Source organism: Buteo buteo, chromosome 11 (genome assembly GCF_964188355.1).
Source record: "Buteo buteo chromosome 11, bButBut1.hap1.1, whole genome shotgun sequence".
Lineage (NCBI taxonomy): Eukaryota > Metazoa > Chordata > Aves > Accipitriformes > Accipitridae > Buteo > Buteo buteo.
The window spans coordinates 21420347-21443705 of NC_134181.1; the positions used below are offsets into that span (position 1 = coordinate 21420347).

Sequence of the window (23359 nt, forward strand, 5' to 3'; positions counted from 1 at the left end):
AAGCATCAGAGAGGTATTAGTTAAGTCAGCTCCTATCGCCTAGTTTTGGGCCTTTGGTATACCCGCCGCAGGAGCCTCGACAGCCAGTTACGCGGGCACTGCAGGGGGACCGCTGCTCAAGTGCCAACAGCCCGGACTCAGCAGCATCACAGCGTGCAACACACTGGTTTCAGCAGCTGATGTGCAAAACAAGTTGAGTCATTCCAAAGCCCTAGAGACATACCAATAACGCCATCTCCCCGACACAACGCCTTCAGAGAGCGAAAACCAAGACAAATGTCACTTCCCATCAGCTAGGTGAACCCAGCAGGAACACCAGGGCCCAGGCCAGAGCAGTACAAACACTGCAACCTCAAACACAAGTATACGTGGTCAGCCTATTTCAGCAAAACCCCCAGCACGCTGGAATTTACAGAAGGGGCACTGTTAGACTGTCTCAAAGCAATGTCACATTCGAGAGGACAAAGAAAGAGCTCCACAGAATGACCTCACAGATCTTACCCAGTGCTAGAATGACCTCGGCAGACCCAGAACAAGAAATATGGAGCAACCTGACTGCTGCTTCCAATTACCACACAGGTGGACATGGAAAAGGGAAGCTCTGTTGGGTAAAGCAGTGAGGAGGGCACTCATTATGGTTGATGTTCAGGCAAGATCACTTCCCCCCCCTGCCCCAGACCATTTGTATCATAAGTTGCAAGCCAGCTCACCTAAAGTTTTGGGGTTTTGTATTGTTACGAAGATGCAAAAAATAAGTACCCGGTGCCCATTCTTCTATCTGAGCATGAGAGTGGTTACTGAGGAGGTTTTAGAGACAAAAATATCAAACCTATTGCAGTAAAGATTATGACAAGCCTCAGTATAACAGCAGACCTCAGATGCAGAAACCTATACACTACAGAAACTACTCCTCCTTCAGGCTCTAAGAGAAAAAAAAGAGTTAGTTTCATGAAAGCCATGGGATGCCTTAGAAGTGTCTCTAAATAGAGTCACCAACTACTTAAGCAATGTCAATAAACTGGATTCTCAAGGAAGGGGAGGGCAAGAGCTGCACCAGGCAAGCTTCAGCTTTCTAACAGCAGCTTACTAGTTAGGTCTGAGCAGTCCTACCCAATCTCCACCCAGGATTACAGAAACAGATAAACACACACACACACACACACAAATGTAAGGGATAATCTTTAAATACATTTTAGCACAGGAAAATACAAGCTTGCAGAAAGTAGCTACAGCTGCTCTGGGATCCATTCTTATAGGGAGTAACAGCAGAGTCAGAAAAGAGAGGAGGGAAAGCAATGATAGTGATGGAGAGGGAGCGTGTAGAGCATTATGCACGATGCTGGAAGCATTAGCATTTCAATGCACAACTGGAGAAAAGTACGTGCACAGCATCTTGCTAAGTGTACAGGCCAGGACTGTTAGAAGCTGTCAATGTTTAGAGCATTATCTCACAAACCTTTAACACGATTTATACCATGATGGTGCTCAGAGATGTCTCTCAACTACCCTGACATTATGTCAGCACTGACACCCCAAAAACATAAGCTACATCTGGGGGTTGGGGGGAGGAAAAAAAATTAAAAAAACAGTCATTATCTCTATCTTAAGACCTTTGAATTCTAGATGGAATTAAGCCAATATGATGTATGGCACAGAGGAAAACACTACTTAGGAAGAAGGGTGCTTTTATTTAAGCACATTAGCTCCCCTAAGAAGTGTTACTTCCAACAAGCAGAGCTCCAGTGGGTCTGCCACTTGCTGTTGGAGAGCTACAAAGATCCCCAGTGGGTATGTTGATTTTAAAAAATAAGAAAAGAGATTAAAAGCTTGTAAAACTTACTCTAAGGCTGTAGCACAAAGCAACTACAGTTGTCACGGTCTCTCTCAGGGACTGGGTCATAAGGTGTGAAGTTAGATCTATTCACTATTTGGAAATTCAAGTCTCACCCAGAGGAGATGATGATGGCTTCTTATGTCCCTTCCTACTTGCATTCTTAAAAATCAAGCGCAACCTGCTGAATTAGCTTGTTTGCTGCTTAGACCTTTCCACATAGACAAGAGTTCGACTGACTACAGCAACACATTCTTCTGGCAAGAAGAAAGAGAACATCTACAATACACTAGGTACTCAGTTAAAAAATGAAAGCAAAATCAGAGACATAAAAGTGACGGGAGTTTCCTAGAGGAAAAACACCCCTAGGCTCCCAAGTCTTCTCTGCACAACAGAAATACTACCAATAGCAAGGAGGTAAGCAAGCTTGACTCCTAGGTAGATCTCTGTGGCTACGTAACAAGGGTGATCAGCGTGTTTGAAGCCAGCCTAAGTTAACACCAAATGCACAAAGCATTTATGAGGCAGGAGGAGGACAGCAGCAACTGGAGCTTCCACAATGCTACCCAGCAGCAAGTTTCTCTCAGTGCACGGCAGTCTCAGTCTCCCACTTCAGCCTTTGCCTGTGAATCCCATTGGGCACAGTAAATATCCATCCAGAAAAACCTGCGCAGAGGCCACCAGTTCATCCCACACACACAGCTACCAGCAGCCCCACTAAGCTGCAGGTAATTTGTAACTGTTCAGGTACCTCCAGGCTATCACTGTGCTATTCTACAAAATAAAAATACATTCTCCATCCAAACCGCCACTCGCTCCAACACATCATTTGAGCAAAGTGCTTAGCTGTAATTCAAAGCAAGAAGACGTCACTATTAGAGAGCACGTGCTCAATGACATGACGTATGAACACCACTCCCAGGTTTTTCAAGTTCTGGAGAAGGAAGGACAGAGACACAGGTAGTGCCAGGCAGGAAGGAAGAAAGGTGAATAGCAACACAATCATTCAAAGCGGAATCTGAAGCCAGTACCAAGCTAAGGAAAACTAGTTAGATACTATTTGGAGAAAGAGAGGTTTCACTCATGAAGAACAGGGGAAATGCCACCAAAACCTTCAAGTTAACCCAAAAAGTTAGTAAAGAGTTTCTAGACCCAGATCAAGATTTTCATTCCTGCAGTTCTGCATCTCCAATCCCAGGCTCTTATCAAACACCTGTACCAATCCCCACCACCCCTTCTTCAGTCTCAACTGCAGTACCAAATCAAATGAAAGTTTTTTTTCTGTCTTGCAACCTGCTAACAAGGGAACTGCCACACTTCAGTTTCAGGTGAGTAACAGGTTGGCTATTTAGGTTATTAAAGGCTGCAGAGGCAGAAAGTCAGCTGCCTCACAAGTTCACTCGCTTTCTAAGCCAGTGGAGAGGGAGGTTTATAAAACAGAAACCCTCATGATTTTGCTACTACAGTCAGCGGAAAAAAAAAAGTGGAAGGAGACCTTATTCTATTCGCAGGCTAATTTTTTTTCTTCCTGGCACATTTTAGCTAGCACATGCTGCTTAATAAAGCCCTTAGTGAAGAACAGCAAAACCCATTATTGTGCTTTATATGTAAAAGGGCTGTTCTCTCGTGGTCCTGTTTGTATGCCACTCCATTCACACCAAAGCTCCCCATGCCTTCAAGTCCCTTCTCCAGAACACAAAAGAATTCTTGTACCCAGAAGAGAAAAACTACTCATTTTAAGGGAAGTGTCTTGAGACATACAGAATGGGAATGGGAAGAGGAATGGGAAGAGGAAGGGGAAGAGCAAAGCATCCTGCTCTTCATATTCCACAGATGAGCACAGGCCTGACCAGACGTGAACAGAGACATGATCTTTTTCTGTTCTTTGTATCACTCAGGAGCGCTTTCCTTCAAGGAGGAAAAAGAAAAGCACGCACGATAGTTCTTTACAGAGGCACCATGCTGAAGTCTTACTTCAGTTGCCTGGCAGTGTTAGTTCTGGTGTGAAAGGCAAGCAAGGGCTGCCACCAACCTGACCCGGTATGGAACCAGATGCCTTTACCTATTCATGCAGCTTCTACTTGTGCTTTTGGCCCATTTTTATGCCAAATTACCTGAGTGACAGTTTCAGTATCCTCCTGATCAGTACTGTGCCGTTCCACAGAACTGTTCAACGCAGGTCTAATGCTATCTGCACGCTGAAATGCAAACATCATGGGTTTAATACAGTGTGTGAAATGGCAAAACAAAAACAAGTTCTTTGAACACATTCAAACTCTGCCCTCTGCAACGTCATGTGTTATGTTCAATTTGGAAACAGATAAGTTAGCAGTAAACAGAATGCTCTGTGCTGAAAGAGAATTCTCTCTGCTTCCGCACATGCAGACTCCAGATAACAGTACTATCTGATGTGCACAGAACCAGAATTCGATATTCTTATTAACAGAAACATTGTCCCCAGACTGCTTTATTGAAATCTGCTATCACTAATTAAGAACAAGGCATCATTTTGCCGACTATTTTCTTTGCAGAGAACCTTCCTAAGTGGTACAATTCAATTATCTGTCAGCAGAGAAATCAACTGGAAATGTTCTAAAGGCTCTGCACAAGAGCAACTGAGAAGAGCTGCTTTAACTGAGCAAATATTTGTCTCTCATCTAGCTAGGACATTTTCAATATATTTTTGGTACATGACTGAATATACTGCATTTACAGAGATTTAAACAAAGAAAAAACAAAATCAGACTTTTTTTTACTAGAATTTGGCACCATATAACATGTTTGAGATTGAATATACAAGCACTGCATGCATCCTGCAGTCTAATCACATCATCATGGGCAAGCTATAGGGCATGGGTGATAAAATCTGACTTTCCATCATAAAGAAAATACCCTGTTGTCATGGTTTAACCAGCTGGCAACTAAGCACCACACAGCTGCTCACTCGCTCCACCCCAGTGGGATGGGGGAGAGAATCAGAAGGGTAAAAGTAAGAAAACTCATGGGTTGAGATAAGAACAGTTTAATAATTGAAATAAAATAATAATAAATTGTAATGAAAAGGAAAATAGCAAAAAGAGAGAGAAATAAAACCCAAGAAAAACAAGTGATGCAAATAAAAAAAACATTGCTCACCACCGACCGACCAATGCTCAGCCTGTGCCCGAGCAGCAGCGCCCCAGCCAGCTTTCCCCCTAGTTTATATACTGGGCATGACGTCACATGGTGTGGAATATCCCTTGGGTCAGTTGGGGTCAGCTGTCCCAGCTGTGTCCCCTCACAATTTCTTGTGCACTCCCCAGCCTACTCGCTGGCAGGGCAGCTTGAGAAGCTGCAAAGTGCCTCACTTAGTGTAAGCACTGCTCAGCAACAACTAAAATATCAGTGTGTTATCAACATTATTCTCATTCTAAACCCAGGACACAGCACAGTACCAGCTACTAGGAAGAAAATTAACTCCATTCCAGCCGAAACCAGGACACCTGTATTACAAACGGATAATGCTGGAGCACACCTGAGACCGATCCTAATACATTAAAAGGCCTTCTTCTAAGGGCCAGAGCAAGGAACAGATGCATACATCTCAATCAGTCACACACCACTGTGAGACATTCCAATTGAATTGGAAGTTGCAGCTTGGAGGTATAACATAGACTGCCAAAACTGGTTTGGTGCTTCCAACTGCAACATCTTCCTACAAGTAAAATCTGAAGAATACTACTGCATTAAGCTAAAATGGATTCACCAGTGCTTCAACGTACCTCATTCCCCTCACTCATCATTAACAGGCTCAGTTCAGTGGTCAGTCAGTCAGCCATTTTAGGTGCACAGTCTTATGACTTACCTGTGTGGGGAAAGGTACCTGGATGCGCCCTTCTAGGATGTTGTCAGTGGTGATCTCTACAGAACGAGTTAGCTGCAGATCCTGTAGAACTAAATGATAAGGAACCTGAGGGAACATCTCCTGAATCTGATGGGCCTGGAGAAAGCAAGGTTTATACAGTCAGTATCAGCAGTAAATAAAAGTTAGCTGGTAAGTATCTCAACAAAAAGAGATTTAAAAAATTAACAGCTCAAAGATGCTGTTTATGATATGATAACCCACACACAGAAAGAAAAACAAGAGAAAGAAAACTCATGCTGGCAATGACTTACGGGGCAATATTTTGACTCCATTGAAGTCAACAGCAAAACTGAAACTCCTATGGAGACACCACATGGTCCTGAAAATTTAGGCTCCTGAACAGTTCTTGTAGATGCACAAAGGCTTCAAAAGCTTCCCAACCCTCTTTTTATGACAGCCTTTTTAATAAAATCTATATAAAATTCACATGAGTGACTGAAAGTTAGATCAACACTGAAAAAAAAAATTTTTTTTTCTTTGTCCCAGACGGGTTCCAAAATGGTACTGGTAAGGACAAGTGCAATAAGTTTTAATAACCTACTCTCTCCAGCCAGCTTGCCTATAAACCAGTTTAACAGGGTCTGAAAGCTCAAGTAAATTAAACTGAGTTGTCAGGGAACTGATATTATTGAATTTCAAGTTACTTAAATAATATCCACATTAAATAGATAAAAGTAAGAGGGCAGACAAATAATACACTTTTAGAGTCCAACAACTAGACTTCATTAAATATTAAAATCTGTGTTTTAACTAATGCTGAAAGTTACAGGGGAGAAAAGAAGGGTGGAAGGAGTTTTGACAGCAAAGCAAAAACTATGCACCAGCTGACAGTAGGTTCAAACACAAGCAACTACAGCAAACCTAACTCTCCATTGTACTAACCTGTGACCAGAACAACTGATGCAGCATTTCAGCCTCTGGCCTTTCCCTCAAAATACTTCCCTAGGTTTTTATTCAGTAACGTAACAGAGAATTTCACTTTTCTATTAAAAATGTGTAACATTTTAATAGTTTTCTAACCTGGGCCTTCCCATTAAAGTAGGCATTTTAACATAAGTTGCTACTGTACTTTTAATAATACACAATGCTAAGAAATCATTGCTCATCCTTAACAAAAACCCATTTGTGTCACTGTGTCCAGTAAAAGAAAAACTAAACTGACCTTAGATGGAGAGCTCCTGCATATTTAACTCCCTGCCTGCCCTGCCTCAAACCCCCTAAAAATTGTGGCCTTATCCTGTTGAGTCTCAAACAGTAGTGAAGGCTATGGGAGAGATTTCACATTCAGAAAATTACATCACTTTCATGAGACACCTCATTGAACATTTAGTAACATGCTATAGCACACAGTAGCTTTAAGAACTCAAAAGAGACAGCACTTCAACTAAATGAGCGTGTTTCATGGGGCCATATCCTTCTCTTTTTGTACTACATTAGAGTGTTTATGTATGAATTCAACAAACCTGGGATTTCATCCTCAACACTCCTATCGTCATCGTGAACCAGCAAGAGTTGACTGTGCTACAGAAAGCCCCATCTCACACTGACAAGACAAACAGAAACAGCTATCTTGGAGCTTAGTGCTATTAAAAATAAATATTAAAAAAATCAAAACCTATAGAATGGGTTTGATCAGTTACCACTTGAACAACAGGTAAATTCTCTGGTTACAGACTCACACCCTTTGCTACTGCAAGTTGTGAGTGAGGATAAGTACTGAAAAAAAGCTAAGTTGCACTAAGCAAGCTGAGATAAAGTCTGCCTATCTACACAGAAAGTACATGTAATTTTTCTCCCTCATTTACCTACCTCCAGACCTGTTTTTATGTTTGCACATTTGAACCAATATATAGCCCTAACTTCACTAAAATAAAGCTTCTCTCACTCAAAAAAAATAGCTTTCACGTAGCATCTATACACTGTTTTGCCTTCCCCATTATGCTCTCCTTCTGCATGTACCTCTTTCCCCCCACCACAATACAAATAGAAAAGCTGAGGTGCAAACTATTAAAGCAGTCTTACCATAGCATTAAGTTGGGAGTTGCTGGCTTGTGCAATACCAAGGATGTTTGTAGTATGCATCACTTCTACTGAAAAACTGGGCAGCCAGCTGGCAATTCGAGAGCCTAAGAATAAGAAATCACCAAGAAAGTCAAGCAAGAACATGAGGTTCTCAGCAGGCAAAGTACTTCTACATGTATTTAACATAAGTCTTCATATTTCCACAAGGAACATATGGGGAGTTCTGCAGTGCAATCCACCCCTAAAGTCTCCCAAATGTGGAGACGGGCTGGAGTAAATCAGTAACTGCTGACAGTCTCTTCAAACACAGTCAGTGGCTTAACAATCTGAGGGCTAGAAGAGGATCAAGAAAACAACACATCCTTCTTTTCTTGTTTTAATGTTCCCAATAAAAGGAAAATTAAAATAATCCAGAGCCAAATTCAATTCTAAAATATATGAATAATTCCAGTAATTTTACTAAAAACAGGCCAGCTTCTAAACAGGCTGAATCTGGTCCCAAAATGGGTCACCTATACATGGTTGGCATCACTGAGAAAATATGACTATAAAGGGACACAGAGTAACCGAACAAAGTGACTGCCGCAATTGTGTGCTTAGGCTCAACAGAGTAGGGCACATGGCTGGCTCCCTCCTCCTTACGCATTTCCATTTAAATAAACACAGGGTTTGCTCTGTGCCACTTCTCCTTTTATCTCCACAGTAATTTTGCAGGTCTCCAAGCCACAGGAGAGCACTGGGGAGGTCAGCTATCAAAAAAACAAAGTGGTATTCTAAATATAAATGTCCTTCAGAGACCTAAAGCACCCCAAAAGTGGAAGCCATGCAAGAAGCTATCAGCCAGTCTCAGTGTACCTAGAAATGTCTGACCCTTCTCTGCCCATTACTGTCCTCCCACAATCTCCAAAGACTGCAAAACAGAGCACAAAGAATGGGTCACTACGTAAGTTTGCAGCATCTCAGCTACATCATGGGAGCTCCACAAGGACAGAGGCCAAAGCAGAGTATTTGCGCTAGTGAAACCTACTGAGAAACAATGACTGACATCAAAAACCTGGGAAACTGAGGAAGACAAGCACACACCAATACCAAAACTATAAAAAAACCTGGAAGATAAGCAACAGAAATTGTCTATTTCAGAACAAGTTTGTCTGCACACACAGAACTCATCATGGTCTGAAATCACATCTGCTTTATAAGTACTTATAACACACCACTGAAAAAAACAAAACATGTAAAACTGTTCCAGTTACATGATTCCTTCTAAGAATAAGCTTCTGCAGACTTCTGCACCTAACCAAGCATTGCAAGTTTCTTGTAAATTGAGTGGCAAATGGACTTTTGACAACCTCACATTAGCTAGGGGATAGGGGCAAGATCAACTTTTAGACTGCACCACAGAAGTTTTTCTCCTCTTTGACTGTCACTGATTAACCTCCACCTGGTCACAAAATAAGGCACATGAATTTTCCATTCTGCTTGCCCACATAGCACACAATGAATAAATGCCAGTATTAAAGCTGCTACCCACAACAAATCAAGAAAAAGGGAGGACTTGTACAAAATCTTTCAAGAAATCTCTGTAGCTCTGGACAACTTCAGAGACATGCATCTAAGCTATTGCAAAAGAACCGTAAGAAACATATAAGTGTTTGACAAAGACAAGCAGAAGCACGGTTTAGGTTTCTATTGAAGCATGGACAGAATTCCTTTCTACAGAAGGATGTTCCCTTCGTTTATTTGGGCAACAGCATCAGATGTCAAATCTGCTTAGCTCACCATCAAAGTGGAAGAAGTGATTGTGCTGGTTCAAGCGTGGTCTGCCTTCTGCTACTGCCACAGGGACTAGGTTCTCATCCAGATTTTCCCTTTGGTGATCATCCCTCACATGATGGCTGTCAGTGATATTAAGAGACATTCTGCAGGTGGGGCAAGATGTATCTTGTTCCAGCCAGGACCGCAGGCATGAGCTGACAGGAAAACAGTAATATTATGGTGAGCTTGCAGTGTTTTTCCAAGACATCAGTATCACGAGTACATCAAGCAGCTGTAGCAATATTCTGTACAGAACATCAACACATGGACTGCTCAAAGATAATTTGTGAGGTACGCGTGATGAGTTCCTGATGACTCTGGCATAGGTTTCTTATTTCTTTCAGCTGAAAATACTCAAGTGTTCACTTTTGATAAACAACCATGCATATTTATCACAAACTTAAAACACTCTCCAAGTTTGTTGTCTGTCTCACTCAGAACAAGCAAGTTTTGCCTGGAAGGGGAAACAAAACGTTTCTCTTCTCTCACCATTCCCAACTGAAAAAGGACAAAAAACAACTGGACAAGTATTTCAAATATACCGATACATTTCCATAGCAGTTCTGCCAGTCTGATGTGGCAATGGCACCTCCAAAGTTTTTGAAGTATCTTTTCAAAAATATCAATACCCAAATCACCACCAAAGTGAGCACCAATCTGGGAACTATCTAAACAGATATTATTAATACTAACCAGTACTGTGCCTTTACTTAATTCTGAACATTCACTGTCTTGCAGAAAGTGAGAAGTGTTTGAAATGCAGGTTTAAATACTTGGAGCTGTGCCTACTTTTTGATTCAGACTGATATGACTCAGTTGTGGTATTTGTTGGCATGTTAAACCTAATTTTCAGTACGGAAGAACTGAATTTCACAGAACTGAACATATCTCAACATTACACACTTGTAGGGTGGGTTTTTTTTCCCAGCAGAAGCTCTCAAAACCCTTTAGAAAGGTAGAGACATATAAAAAGGTCAAATAAACCTGTTTCCCAGATTGTGTACTTGCAACTGGAGTAAAGGCACAGATCACAGGTTTGGGCTGACAGAGCAAGGAAAAAGCCCTAATTGCAGGACTATAGCAAAGTCAAGGATACAAGCACTCCGCACAATTCCTGAAGCTGTAATGTATAGACATATTGCCAAAGTGTTTTCCATCAAATTTAAATGAAGGGATATGCAGTGTTCAGAAATCAGTGATGGGTTTCCCAGAAACAACCAAAGCACTACAATAAAAATCCACCGTCTTCCACCACCTTGGTCATCAGCACAGCCAGCACATTAGCACTGCCGACACTGTCCAGCTTCGTCTCCATTACTACAGCAAAACCACCCTGCCTGCAGCAAACTCAAACCCCTGCTACAGTTGTACTCAAAGGGTCACTTGTGAAACACCTGGACTGACACAAGCTACCACCATGCTGCTGCTCCTCAACAGCTCAACCACTGAGGTGCTGGAACAGACACAAACACCTCTCACCCTGCATCAGCACTAAGCCCTAAAGGCTTGCAGCCATGGTTATACCCATTTAGTACCGCACAGGCAGAAGGGCTCAGTCACCTATAGCCCTTCAGTATTAGGATGACTAGCAACAGGTGAAGGTCAGCAACATTTTAGAGCAGCAACTGCTTCCTAAAAGATAAAGGAGAGAGTTTCAGCAGAGCTTAAAAGATTCAGACACCCACTCCCATTAAACTTCCTTAATATTTAGGCACAGAGCTGACCTCAGCAACGTGAATCTTTCCTGCCATCCTCTCTTCTACTCCAAATAAATGGCTGCGAAAAAAAAACCCACGTAATTGAGAATGGACACAACATTTAGCCTGTTGGCAAAATCACTAGGCTTTTATGAGGAGAGAAACCATTCTTAGGTTGTAAATAGGGTTATTAATTACATCTGGTTTTATATACAAGCATAGGTCACCCACTGTAACATGCTCCCTCCCTAAATGCACCAAGGAGGTAAGTGTAACTTAGCTTCAGAAAAAAATCCAAAAGGATCATTCTAGATACAGAGAAAACAACTTTCTGAAGAGAGGACCCTGGGCTTCTCAAGTGCTCAGTAGGTGATTAAATATTCATATGATTCAGTAGCATTGAAAGAGGAGTTTCTGCTACGGAGGCACATTATCTCATTAGAGACTTCTTGGAACACAGATAAATATTTATGGCAAGGTTTGTCATAAATGACAACAAATTAGCGCATAGATTATAACCTCTGGTTTGACGCTTACCAGAAAAGTAAAAAGCTATCTGCAGAGAGTAACTTGCTCATATGACACCACAGGGACAATTTAACCGACCATGCATGTTAATCACATGGCACCTCAGAAACTCCTGATTCAATCACCATATCTCCTTTCATTTTTTAAGTACAAGCATGAAAATGTAAGCACTGCTACAAAAGATCTAAGAAAAGGCACATCTAGCTCAGCACACTGTCTTCACAAGCATCTGCTACTATTCACTACTGAGTGAGTGTAAGAAACAGTATAAAGAGAGATCCTTTGGCCAAGAGCCTCCCAGCTGCAACTACCAGCTACTTAGGGACCTCTTCAGCTAATTTGGTTAACCTCTTTTACAGCCCTGATGGACTCATCCCCCCATGAAATCATACAATCAGACCTGGCCTCCACAACTGTCCTGGAGGACTCATCACCATGCAAGGATGCACTATATAAAAATATTCCCCATTTTCTCTTTAAAGTTAATATCTGAAAGGTACTTAAGGATCTAACTCCAATTTTTCTTCCTCACCTGAAAATCAACACACCCTCATGGAAGAGGTGATGCATAGGATAAAGGAAGCGGGGAAAGAGTGTACTTTAGCAAGCAGTTACACAGCAAGGGAGGGTAGAGACTTGCAATTGAGATACCATAACTCAGCACAATCTACCCATTAGTTGACAAGATGCAAACTCTTAGTTTGGGGGGGAAAAGAATGCACCAGGTGAAACAACTCAAACATGAAAATGACAGTAGCAAACATGAGATGTACTTTGTTATTAGAAGACGACCAAGATGACCCAGGCAGTAAGCATTCATAGCTTTGCTGATAGTTCATTACTTGTCATTCTGCTGTAACTTTCAGATATGCCCATATACCCCTTCCTTTCTACAGTCAGGCGCACCGTCTCCAGCCCCAGAAACATACTTGTGGAAGAGATGGCCGCAAGGGAGTTTACGTGCGGATTGCATGGAGTCCCAGCAAATGGCACAGTCATCATTATTGACTGCTAGCTCCTCTGGTGTTGCAACTGCAAACCTACAAAGAAAAAGGAAGAGACAGAAGTAATGACTACACCAGCTCAGCATGGCCTCTCGTCTAAAGAATCCCATGCTGTGAAAACCTTATCCTCCATATTAACTTCTCCTTGGGAGAGGTGTGCCAGCAAGTTTGCTATTCTTTTCCGTAACTCAGACTCACACCACAAAGGAAGACACACATACACATCCCCCCCATGCCTTCTTACAGGCACATTTTTTTGCACATCTCCACATACTTCCTAAGTGCAAAAATCTTTGACTTAGTATCTTCTAAGAACTATGATCATTAGGTTTAAAACCTCAAGTTATAATCTGTATAGATTTGGCTTATGTCATTTTTCTAAATGAGTTTTAATAGCTGTACCCAATTAAGATGTCTTCTTGGGATCATAAGCGTTTATGGTCTGACTAATTTTGGTCTCAGATTTTGCCAACCCCCATTTGTCTTTCATTTTTTTTCCTTCTTTCTTTAAACTACAGCACCATGCAAGCAGGTACTACATAGTACCCAAACACGGACAATATAGAAATGAGTGATATAACATTTCATGGTACTGCTTGTGTGCGATATACCTGAAAAACAACTACACAAAAGCAGGGAGCTCACTGCCATTGGCAACTTCAGGAGGAAGCTAGAATGTGGTTCTTCCAGAACAATCAGAATGACAAAAACACATCAAGTCACTCAGACAAGAAGTCCGAGACACCTGCAACTCAAACAGCTTTGTGAGCAGCTTAAAGGGGTTCAGCAGCTGCATCTTACTGAAAAGAAACAATGCACTGTGGATTAACTTTATTATGCAGCTCTTAATCTCATATTACAGCCATTAAATGACTTTTCACAAATAAAACCTTGGGAATTTCTAGAGAAGTCAGTCCTCTCCATCTGGACTACAGCAGCAGGCATCAGAGCTAGTCAAACCCACTGAAGCCCACAATGAAAATGGTACAGCAATGTACAGAAAGAGTAAAACTCCCTGTTGCTCTTAAAATTATTAAAGACATGACTGAGTTATGACAACATTGGATCAGAGATGCAGTAGTATCTGGCACAATACTAGGTTTTAGCAGGCCTCTCAATTTCTCTATATTGCCTCACTATGGGGGATGGACTAAAGTAATCCCAAGGTGCTCTCAGCTCCACTACAATTACAGAGTCTGTTTAGATTTGGCTTCAGGTTTAATAAATACATACCTAAAGCTGAGCAGGTTTTAATTAATACTTCAATTTAATTTCAGGCAGTAACTGAATAGTATGGCCTAATGAGATTAAGAGCATTTATTTCCATCACAGCCAAAGCCAATATTTGACAACTGAAACAGGCAGAGCTCTGCAGAGCTTGTGTCACCCCATCAGGGTAGTATAGAAAAGAATACAGGAGAAAAAATACTGGACAGGGGAGTTGACTTGTTGCCAGTAATAGGGTACCAGTAATACTGCTATTATAAAAGTCAATCCTACATATCTGTTAAAACCAGAAAGGGTGTGCCCAGTAACAAATAAAATGGGTAAAAACATACTTTAAGTGTAAAGACTTTAAGAGCTGGATTTGCAAGATTGCATCTCTCCGGCTTACACCATGCCATCATGTATCAAAGGAGGGTAAAAGAATCCCAACTTCTTCATCAGGATCCACTCTCCAAGATCCACATCAGAGCAAATAAGAGGCTCACCTAGCTTCCATGTTTCCAACCACACGCAGATAGTTCTTGTGCCGCCGAATTCTTCGTTGAACCTCATGGAACAGGTAGCGCAGCTGCATAAAAATCACCAGGCTTGCCATTGACAACCAGATATTGCCAAACAGCTTTTGGAAAAAAAAACAGAATAGTGATTAGAAACAAACACCATGGGAAACAAGAGGCCACCACAAGAAACTGCATCAGGTCTTAAGAGAAAAAGAAATCGAGAAAACAACACTGAATAATTTTTCTTTTGTTGAGACCATTCAGCCTAACCACACATGTTCACAGGTATTACTACTCATTACATCTTCAGATACAACTTAAGCAGCATAGCATTTATAATAAGGATAAATATTTAGTCCTGTTCAGCTAAATATCCCCTGCTGCCAATGAAAATAATTCAGTCTGATATTACTCAACAACAAAGCTAATTAAACACCTGTTAAACAGATAATTACACAGTAGTTAATACTCCATAACAAAGTTATTTGTGAGGACTCCAATTACACAGGAGGAAAGAATGCCAGAACGCCCCACACTACATTTTCCTCTTTATTTAAATAATTTCTCTGTAATATTTGGTTCCTAAAAGAAGAAAAAAAAAGTATACCCAGTATACCCTTTATTTTAAGGCCAGTCTATTTGCTCAACATTACGTCCAGTATTTCATACCAGCATATGAATATGATGCATCAAGTCCAGTGAAAGCAAAGTTAGCTCCATGACAAAATCTGTGTAGTAGACATAAGTGCCTTTGCCCTCCCACGTTCCTTCATGGTTGAGATCCCAGAGGTGAATTATATACCTGCAAGAGCAAGGAAATTAACATTATTCTATCTTTTTTGTTAAATAGCATCTCTAACATTCAAACGATTTTATCCATTTTTCAAACAACTTCTCGATATGGATTCTTTGTCCTTCCTAAGCCCAGTGCCTGCACTCTGTGCTTTCCTGGGGGACTTTTTTTAATGTTACTGGTTCAAACAGCAACATTTTAAAAAGGCAAAAAGCAATCAATGCTTAGCCCACGCTGGCATTACAGATACCACCAGCTAACAGAGATGATGTAGCATTTGCTAAAAACTCCTGCAAGTACCAAAAGCCAGTCTTGGGATTATAGTAACCACAGACCCAGATCCTTCAGCACATGAGAAGTTTCTCAGGTGAAGCATTACAGCTTGGTGACAGACCTGAAATGCCAATAGTGACCTGGACAAAGAGGTTCCATGCTACACATCATGTCCTACACATGCATACACATGTGCATTACAGATACACATGCATACTACTTTTTCAAAGCAAAAGTTCTAGAGATTAAGATCTTAAAAGAAAACCAGTAGCATGGCATTAAGTAGCATATACCAACCCTCATACAGCAGCACCAATCCATTTTAATCCATGCCTCAAGCTATTAGCACCCACTAAAGCTATCCATGCATTGCAGAATTCATGCTTAAAAATAGTACAGGCTAAAGATAACCACCTTTGCCCATCTCCAAACATGCATTTGTAATTCAACAAGGTAATTACTTACACCTCTTAAATCAGCATGCTATATGTACTGCCTTCTTGAACAACCACCCTGCAAAACATAAGCTACTCACCGTAAAATCACATGAGCAGTTCTGACTGTCACAAGCAGAGACTGCAGAAGAGAGGGAAAAAAAAAAGATACGTTAACAACATTCTGGCAGGAACAGCGGTCCAGAGGCAGGACCTAAAGGGTTAAAACACAGAATGCATTTACTGCAGCTTAACAAGCTCCTGCGAACCAATAGTCACTATAGATGACTGTGCACAATACACCTGTGACAAACATGGAAGCTTATAAATAAGAAAGAAAAATTTTCTCAAACACACAATGCTCTTGGAGCAGCCACTAGCATCACTGCTAAGTCTCACTTCCCCCCCGCCCCTACATAGGACATATTGCCTTTTTCAATTCTTATCACTCACTGAGTATCAAGACCACAATCCCAACAACTACCTCTCCTTATCCCACTGCTCACGAAAAATCTGAGGAACCAAATAGTAGCAGGAATTTAAGGAAGAACCATGGAAGCACTTCCAAATAATCTCCCGCCTTTGCTGAGATGTGAACGCTGCAAAAGTAACTTCTCTCTTTAATCATACTTACCTCTCTAGGCTAAGTACAGAGAAAAAAACTGAGTATATCAGAAAGTGTAAATAGATCAGAAGTGTAAAGACAAGTCACCAGAAAGAATGTTTCCAGAACACCTAACCACATTTCCATGGGCTCTAATCATCTAAGAAACATGGCCCCATCACCTCTCTCTAACCTGTCAGGACCACAGTGTCCCATCCCTTCATTGTATGCTCCCAGTCAAAGAAAATGGGACAGGATGAACCCCCTTCAGAGACTGCCCACACTACCCTGTAGTTAGCAGGGGTCAAGTGACACCAAGATGCAGGGGATTTATAATGAGCAACTGAAACCATTTCTGTAAAACTGGTCTGATGGCATGCCTTCAGCATAAGTATTAAAAACGGTACAGAACAACTATCAAAACCACTAACTTCCCAATATAGCAATGAAACAGCTGGTTTTAGTATTTTTTTCCATCTGTAAAAACCATTCTTAAAATGCTTCTGTGCATATTTAATCCTTAGTAATATCCAACATATCTGCCAACTGTTTAGTGGTTGGCTTTAAAATAAATGTTCCTGTGACAATTGAAACACCAGTGCGATCTTCTGACCAAATAAGGGCTTCAGGATAAGATGCACACATCATTCAAGTAACACAAGAAAAGGTCAAGAAGGTAACAGCAAGTCACCTAGCACAGTGTGCTGTTCTCATCACAAATATCTTTCATAAAAAAGTTAAATTGGCATACTAGGTGCTCCTGCAAGGCACATTGCGAGACCCTCTTCTGTCTCCTGTTACCCTGCATGTGGGTACTGGAAAGAGACTACACCTTCTTCACACGAGGTTTTCCGCTATGGAGAAGCTTTGGGCAGACCACAGAGGGAAAGTAAATATGTCCAAATTCTAACCATACAAGTGGGGAAACAGAATGATTATGTGAGATCCTGGAGGGATACACCATCGAGCACAAATTTGTGTCAAAACCAGTATATGTGGCATAAAGTCTCCGATAAGGAAGACATCTGTCAGGTAGAAATCTGAAGAGTCTAGTCTTTGCAACTTTTAAGAAGTTAATGTTGCCAAGACATGATTTATATTGGTTAGTGCTGAGGCAGCAAGAGCATCAAAATTAAAAGGATGAGCTAGTGCAGATTTGGTCAAGGCGCTGGTCTCTGGTTCCTCCCCTGTTTCCAGAAATGCATTTCAGTGTTCTGACACAAGAAATACTTTGCAGAAAATACAACACTGCATCACAAGTTACACAACTCTGTAATCTGAGGTTCTAAACGTACAGTAGGCCATTTTCAGTACCGACACCTCAAGAGCTCTTGCTCTGCTCAAAATGAACCACTTATCCCCTGCAGACTCTGTGACACTGGCAGTCACGTAGATTAGCACACGACTGGAAGGCACTCAAACCCTAAGATAATGCATGCAGCATGAGAAGCTATACAGGAAAATATACTGTTATCTGTAAGGTACAATTCTAAGATTTGAATATCACTAGCATTATACAGCCTTAACTGGGATGTATGAAACAGGATCAGAGGATGGCTGCTATAGGAATGAAGTAATTCTTACAATAAAAAAGGTGCAAAGATAGACAGACTAGACATTACTTGCTATACTATAATTCTCAAATACCATTTATTAAGGGAAAAAGCTTAATGTTTACTCAAAAATACAGACTGTCCTTATTTAACCTTCTCTGGGCATTTGCACATTTCACATCCAGCCTTTGCAGGAAAGAAAAGGCTGACAAACAACCCAGAACAAGTGGAAGCCTACTAAAACCTGAGAAAAACACCTATATTGCTTTATTAAAAACCCTGAGGCATCAAGTTAAATCAATGTTTGCAGAGTCAGGAGAGAGATGAATAGCTTAATGTAACTTAATGTAATTAAATACACACTAATGGAATACACTTGGCAGGGTCCCTCTCAAACAGCATCACACAAGCCACCACCAGGAAAACATTTCAGTCTGCAAGATTTAATGCTTTTTGCTGAGAGCTTGAGGACTGCCACGAGGTGTCACTGCTAGTATCTGTACAGAAAGAAACCTAAATGTTTTATTCCACTTACATGAGTGCTGGGTATTAAAATCAAGAAAACTACTCATGGTCACCCAATCCATATAGGGCATATTTAAAACATTCATGAAAGGGCAAGATATTAGACAATTTCATATGAGGAAAGATTAAACAGACTAGCTTTCTTTTGCTTGGAAGGCAAGTCAGAAGGGGAACAGGAGAAAGGTCTATAAAATCACCAATGGTATGAAGAAGAGTAAACAAGGAATGATTCTTTGCACTTTTTCACCATAAATGTCTGAGATGATAGCCAGAGACATTATCAGACAGAAGATTCAGAACAAATAGAAGAGCTCTTTTGTGTACACAAAGCCGAGTTAAATGTGGAATTTGTTGCCTTTGGATATCGTGGAGGCCAAAGTATAAATGAGTTCAATAAACGATCAGACAACTTTCCAGAGTCCATCTGAGGCTATCAAACCCAACAGGCTTGTCCAACCCTCACCTCAGGAACGTCCTCAAATGCCAGCTGTTGCAAGCAAGGGTAGAGAACCCTTTCCTATACGTTCCCCACAAACCTCCTCTGCTGTCCACCAGCAGCACAGCAAGCTGCCTGGATCCATGGCTTGGCTGAGGACCACACACTTATGCTGACTGAGCCACTCCTTTGTTAATAAGCAGACAGAACAGCTCCCACTGAAATGAATAGCTGGGCCCCATCCTGCAATGCAAGACACATACACCACCACAAGGCACAGCACTAACGAGGCAACGCTTTGGCACTTTAATGCTCCCTGATAAACCTACCCCACACTGGTACAAGGCTGATACATCATTCCGCTAAACCCAGATAAGAAACACAACACCAACAAGACCCCACCTATTAGAGACACTGACAAATCTTCAGTACCCTTCCACTGTGTAATTACAAATCTGGCCTTGCATATCCTCGTATTTAGGGAAAAGTAAACTGACATATTAAATAACTGAACTGTGGTGTGACCAGCATCATTTTCTCCTATCAGGTGACTGTTTTCTTTCCTCCTCACTAACTCCAAGTTCAAGATAGGAGAGGAAAAATAAACCATACATGCTACTTGTTATCTGAACTAAGGATGAGCTAACACTTGCAATTATACCAGTTACCTCCCCTTTGTTTAAGATCATCACTTCCTCAGGCAGAGTGCAACAACCCACCATAACATCAAAAACATACTGATGTTCACTCCACAAACATACTGATGTTTACTCCAACTGCAAAGGGTTCAGGAGTGCACAAACATGCCTTGCTCATCTCAGCTGAGACACAACTCTTTACATAAACATAAGCAAATCACATGAGCATGCCTTAAGGAAAGGATGTTAGTCTCATTCCTTTTGGGGAGAAATGAAATAGAAAATACAACCTCAAAGAAACACGCTGAGGTGCACATCACACTTTTACATACACTCTCTCCCTCTCTCCAGCGGCCATTTCAACTAATCCTTCTTGCAACACTCATGAAGCACAACCATTATTTTTTCATAGGCTGCCATGTGATTTCGGCATCATCTTACGGATTTATCCTCTCATTCTGTTCTTCAGACAAAGGTGTTTTGCAGGCTTAAACTCTAAAGAAAGAAAGCATGCAGATCTGGCAGATCTAAACCAGGGGAGGGTTTGTTTGCATCTTTGGAGTTTTTTCCTTGTGGGAAATGAAAAGAAAACCCACCGCATGCCAAGATACCCCCAAGCGAGGGGTGAAAAGCAAAGTAGAAACCATGACACGTATGAAGGAAGTCTCACCTCTGCTGCCATGAAAGCCAACGTGTGCATGCCATGAGTGTAGCCAATAATACCACAGACAACTGCTAATCCACAGCAGGACAGGAGCATGGCTATTAGCAGGGTCAGGACTCTGATGTGGCTGCTCATGGGTGTGGTAGGAGAAAAGGAAAGCTGCAACACAAATACATAACAGGTTTAAAGGAGTACTTCATCCACCCTGCCTTCCACAGTCACCTTACCAAACAAGTCCCCATTCAGGAAAATCTCTTGCTTTCTAGAATAAAACCAATTTCACAACCTCAACCATGCAGTGTAGTAATAAATGACGTGGAATAAAGCTAAAACCACACACCATCCCAAAGTCTCGTTCATCTCGCTGTCATTTACATTCACCAGGCTTTTAAAGCCAGAGGGGATCATTACAATTATTTGATCTAAAATTGAGATCACCTGTGCAAGAAAACCACAGACACTTTCTCACACGGTAGCTTCTGCATCAAATTCACAGCATCTGCTTAGGATGAACATGCATTTTAGAAAGACGCCTAACCATAAAACACAGTCTTTGAGCAATCAGAAAAATTGTTCTGTCAATTTTTCACCTTACCACTGATCTGAATTTGTTCAGCTTTATCTTCCAGCCACTAGTTCTTCCAACATCATTTTCTTCTGGAAGAGAGAGGCATCTCCCCCCAAAATTTAACTTGCAGCTAGAGAATGCTGGATAGAGTCTACTGAAAATAGTTGCCTCATTCAATAGCATGCATAGCATATTAATTCTCTAAACTACCTTAATGATAGGCTACACCTAGGCTGTCTAAATCAAAGATGACCCAAGAGGCAAAGTATTTAGGTGGTCCATCCCCTTATTTTCAGGGCAGGAAGGGGAAGAACAGGACACGGAAAGAAGGAGTTGCCCAAAGCTTCACTCTGGTCTGATTGATGAAGCTGACTCCCATGTTTTGTTTTTAATTTGGTTCTTTCTTCCTTGTTTACATCTGGTTCAGTTCCACATCCCCCTGAGTTTGGAAGGCAGATCACACAAGTACAATTTGTCCAAGTAAAGAATTACGATACACGCTTTGAATGCAGAAGGAATATAATAGGGATTTCTTCCCACATGAGCTTTGTTCTTTTACAGCTTTCTGAACAACACTAAAAATACCAGATGACTGCCTTCTTCAATTCCATCTCAATTTTCCTAACCCCAACCAATCTAGTTTCAAGCTTAGTGCCTAGCTACTTGTGAATTAATAGGCCTTACTGGATATTAATTAAAAAAAAAAAAAAAAAAAAAAAGCACAGAGCTTTTATTCCAGGACAGTGGAGCTGAGGAAGATGTATGTCCATTATAGATTTTTAAAGGGCAAGATTTACTATTCAAATTCCAGTTCCTTCTTCCTTGCCTAGCCTTCAATTTCTGCATCTCTACTGAATTTGTTCTTGGTATTAACAGAAACTGGGATGTAGCTTATGGAGAAAGTTGCACTGTATATTGTAAAGACATTGGGAGTCAACATTTGGTAAATGTAAATGACCTTGAAACCTGAGCACAGAATCCGCAGAAACAGGCTTCACGGACCAGTCCTAAAGGGCACCAATCTAAGGGATGTTCTGTTGTCAAGACTTCTTCACTAAGGAGAGCTATGAACAAATCTCACAGAGTTATGTAATAGTAATTACAGGGCACATCTAAGAGGCAATTTATCAAAGAAAATAAGTATTTTCAGCTCCATTTATCTCATGGAAAAACTGAAGGAGTAAGATTGACACTGCACTTTAAAGCAAGTATTCGAAGCTACTGGGAGGTGCACGTGTTCAGCACCGCAGGGTGCGGAAAAGGTCTAAGTGAACTGTTTGTAACCTATCATGAGCCAGTGCCCAAACCAGACACAGAATTTGCATGTCCCAAAAGACAGCCCTTAATCAAAACTTACATATTCAAAGCGATCCTTGCAGAGCTGAACCATAAGATGAAGAAACACAAGTCCAGAGAACCAGAGGCACCACATCACCACTTCTTCCACTGTCTGAACATTCAGCACACCAAAAATGAAGATGAACTTGTAGAAAATGAAATTCCAGAATTTATCCTTGAGATGCTGTAAAGGAAGACATTTGGTTACTGTAGTGAAAGCACTGACAATCCACATGCAGGGGAAAGGAGGAGGGAAAAAGAGAAAGTAAAAAAAAAAAAGATGGAAGTAGAAACGCAACAATATGTTAGCAAAAGCCTGCTGCATACACATCTTGAAAAGTATTTGTTACCCTTACTGAATTAAAAACATACTAGAAATATTAGCAGTCCTTAGTATCTTATCTAGTCTTTTGTACCACTATAGCATAACTGTGCAACACAGCACACAACGTAGTTTCCTGCCATACTTCTAAAACAGTGGTTAGCACAAACCAAGTCTGATCTCAGTTTGATTCTCCACACCCAAGCAACGCAGCTAGTGGGCTGCAAACACAAAGTCCTCTTTGCTAGAAGAACTGCCACGGTTAGTTATACAAGATGCCCAAATAGCCTAGCACCTTGCTTTCAAAAACCCGTCAAAAAGTACAGACGATTAAGAAAAGATGACAAAGTCTGTTCTTAAAAAGCACAATGCTTACAGTGGAGAATAAGATGGATGAGCAATGAAAAAAAAATTATTCCCACGCACATGCAGTATGAAAGAAACAATATGATGGTCTCAAGCAGCAGATAGCAAGCCAGCTTGTTGGGGATAAAAAAATTTATGAAATAAAGTGTTTTGTTAAAGAACACGATGAAATCACCAGAAGTTTAGTTAAGACAGGCCCAGAATTCCTTCAGAATGCTGCCATTTTGGCTCACTAATATTAATAACCAGCTTTCCTTTACACGAGAACTGAAGCATACTCCCACTGTCCAAAAGCAAATGGATTCACACTGTTACTG

The 23359-nt window shown here is 41.1% G+C and overlaps 1 protein-coding gene across 2 annotated transcripts in view; it reads right to left on the reverse strand.

The window, feature by feature from the left end:
• AMFR (autocrine motility factor receptor) overlaps positions 1 to 23359 on the reverse strand; it is a 30437-nt gene that overhangs the window by 4113 nt on the left and 2965 nt on the right. For both annotated transcript variants that reach the window (XM_075040358.1, XM_075040359.1), the window contains exons 3-12: positions 22374 to 22538; positions 20455 to 20607; positions 16130 to 16170; positions 15198 to 15330; positions 14514 to 14647; positions 12727 to 12837; positions 9537 to 9727; positions 7758 to 7861; positions 5676 to 5810; positions 3946 to 4029 (exon numbers count right to left, since the gene is read on the reverse strand). In XM_075040358.1, the coding sequence (XP_074896459.1) occupies positions 3946 to 4029; positions 5676 to 5810; positions 7758 to 7861; positions 9537 to 9727; positions 12727 to 12837; positions 14514 to 14647; positions 15198 to 15330; positions 16130 to 16170; positions 20455 to 20607; positions 22374 to 22538 (1251 nt within the window). The remainder of the gene's footprint in view (positions 1 to 3945; positions 4030 to 5675; positions 5811 to 7757; positions 7862 to 9536; positions 9728 to 12726; positions 12838 to 14513; positions 14648 to 15197; positions 15331 to 16129; positions 16171 to 20454; positions 20608 to 22373; positions 22539 to 23359) is intronic.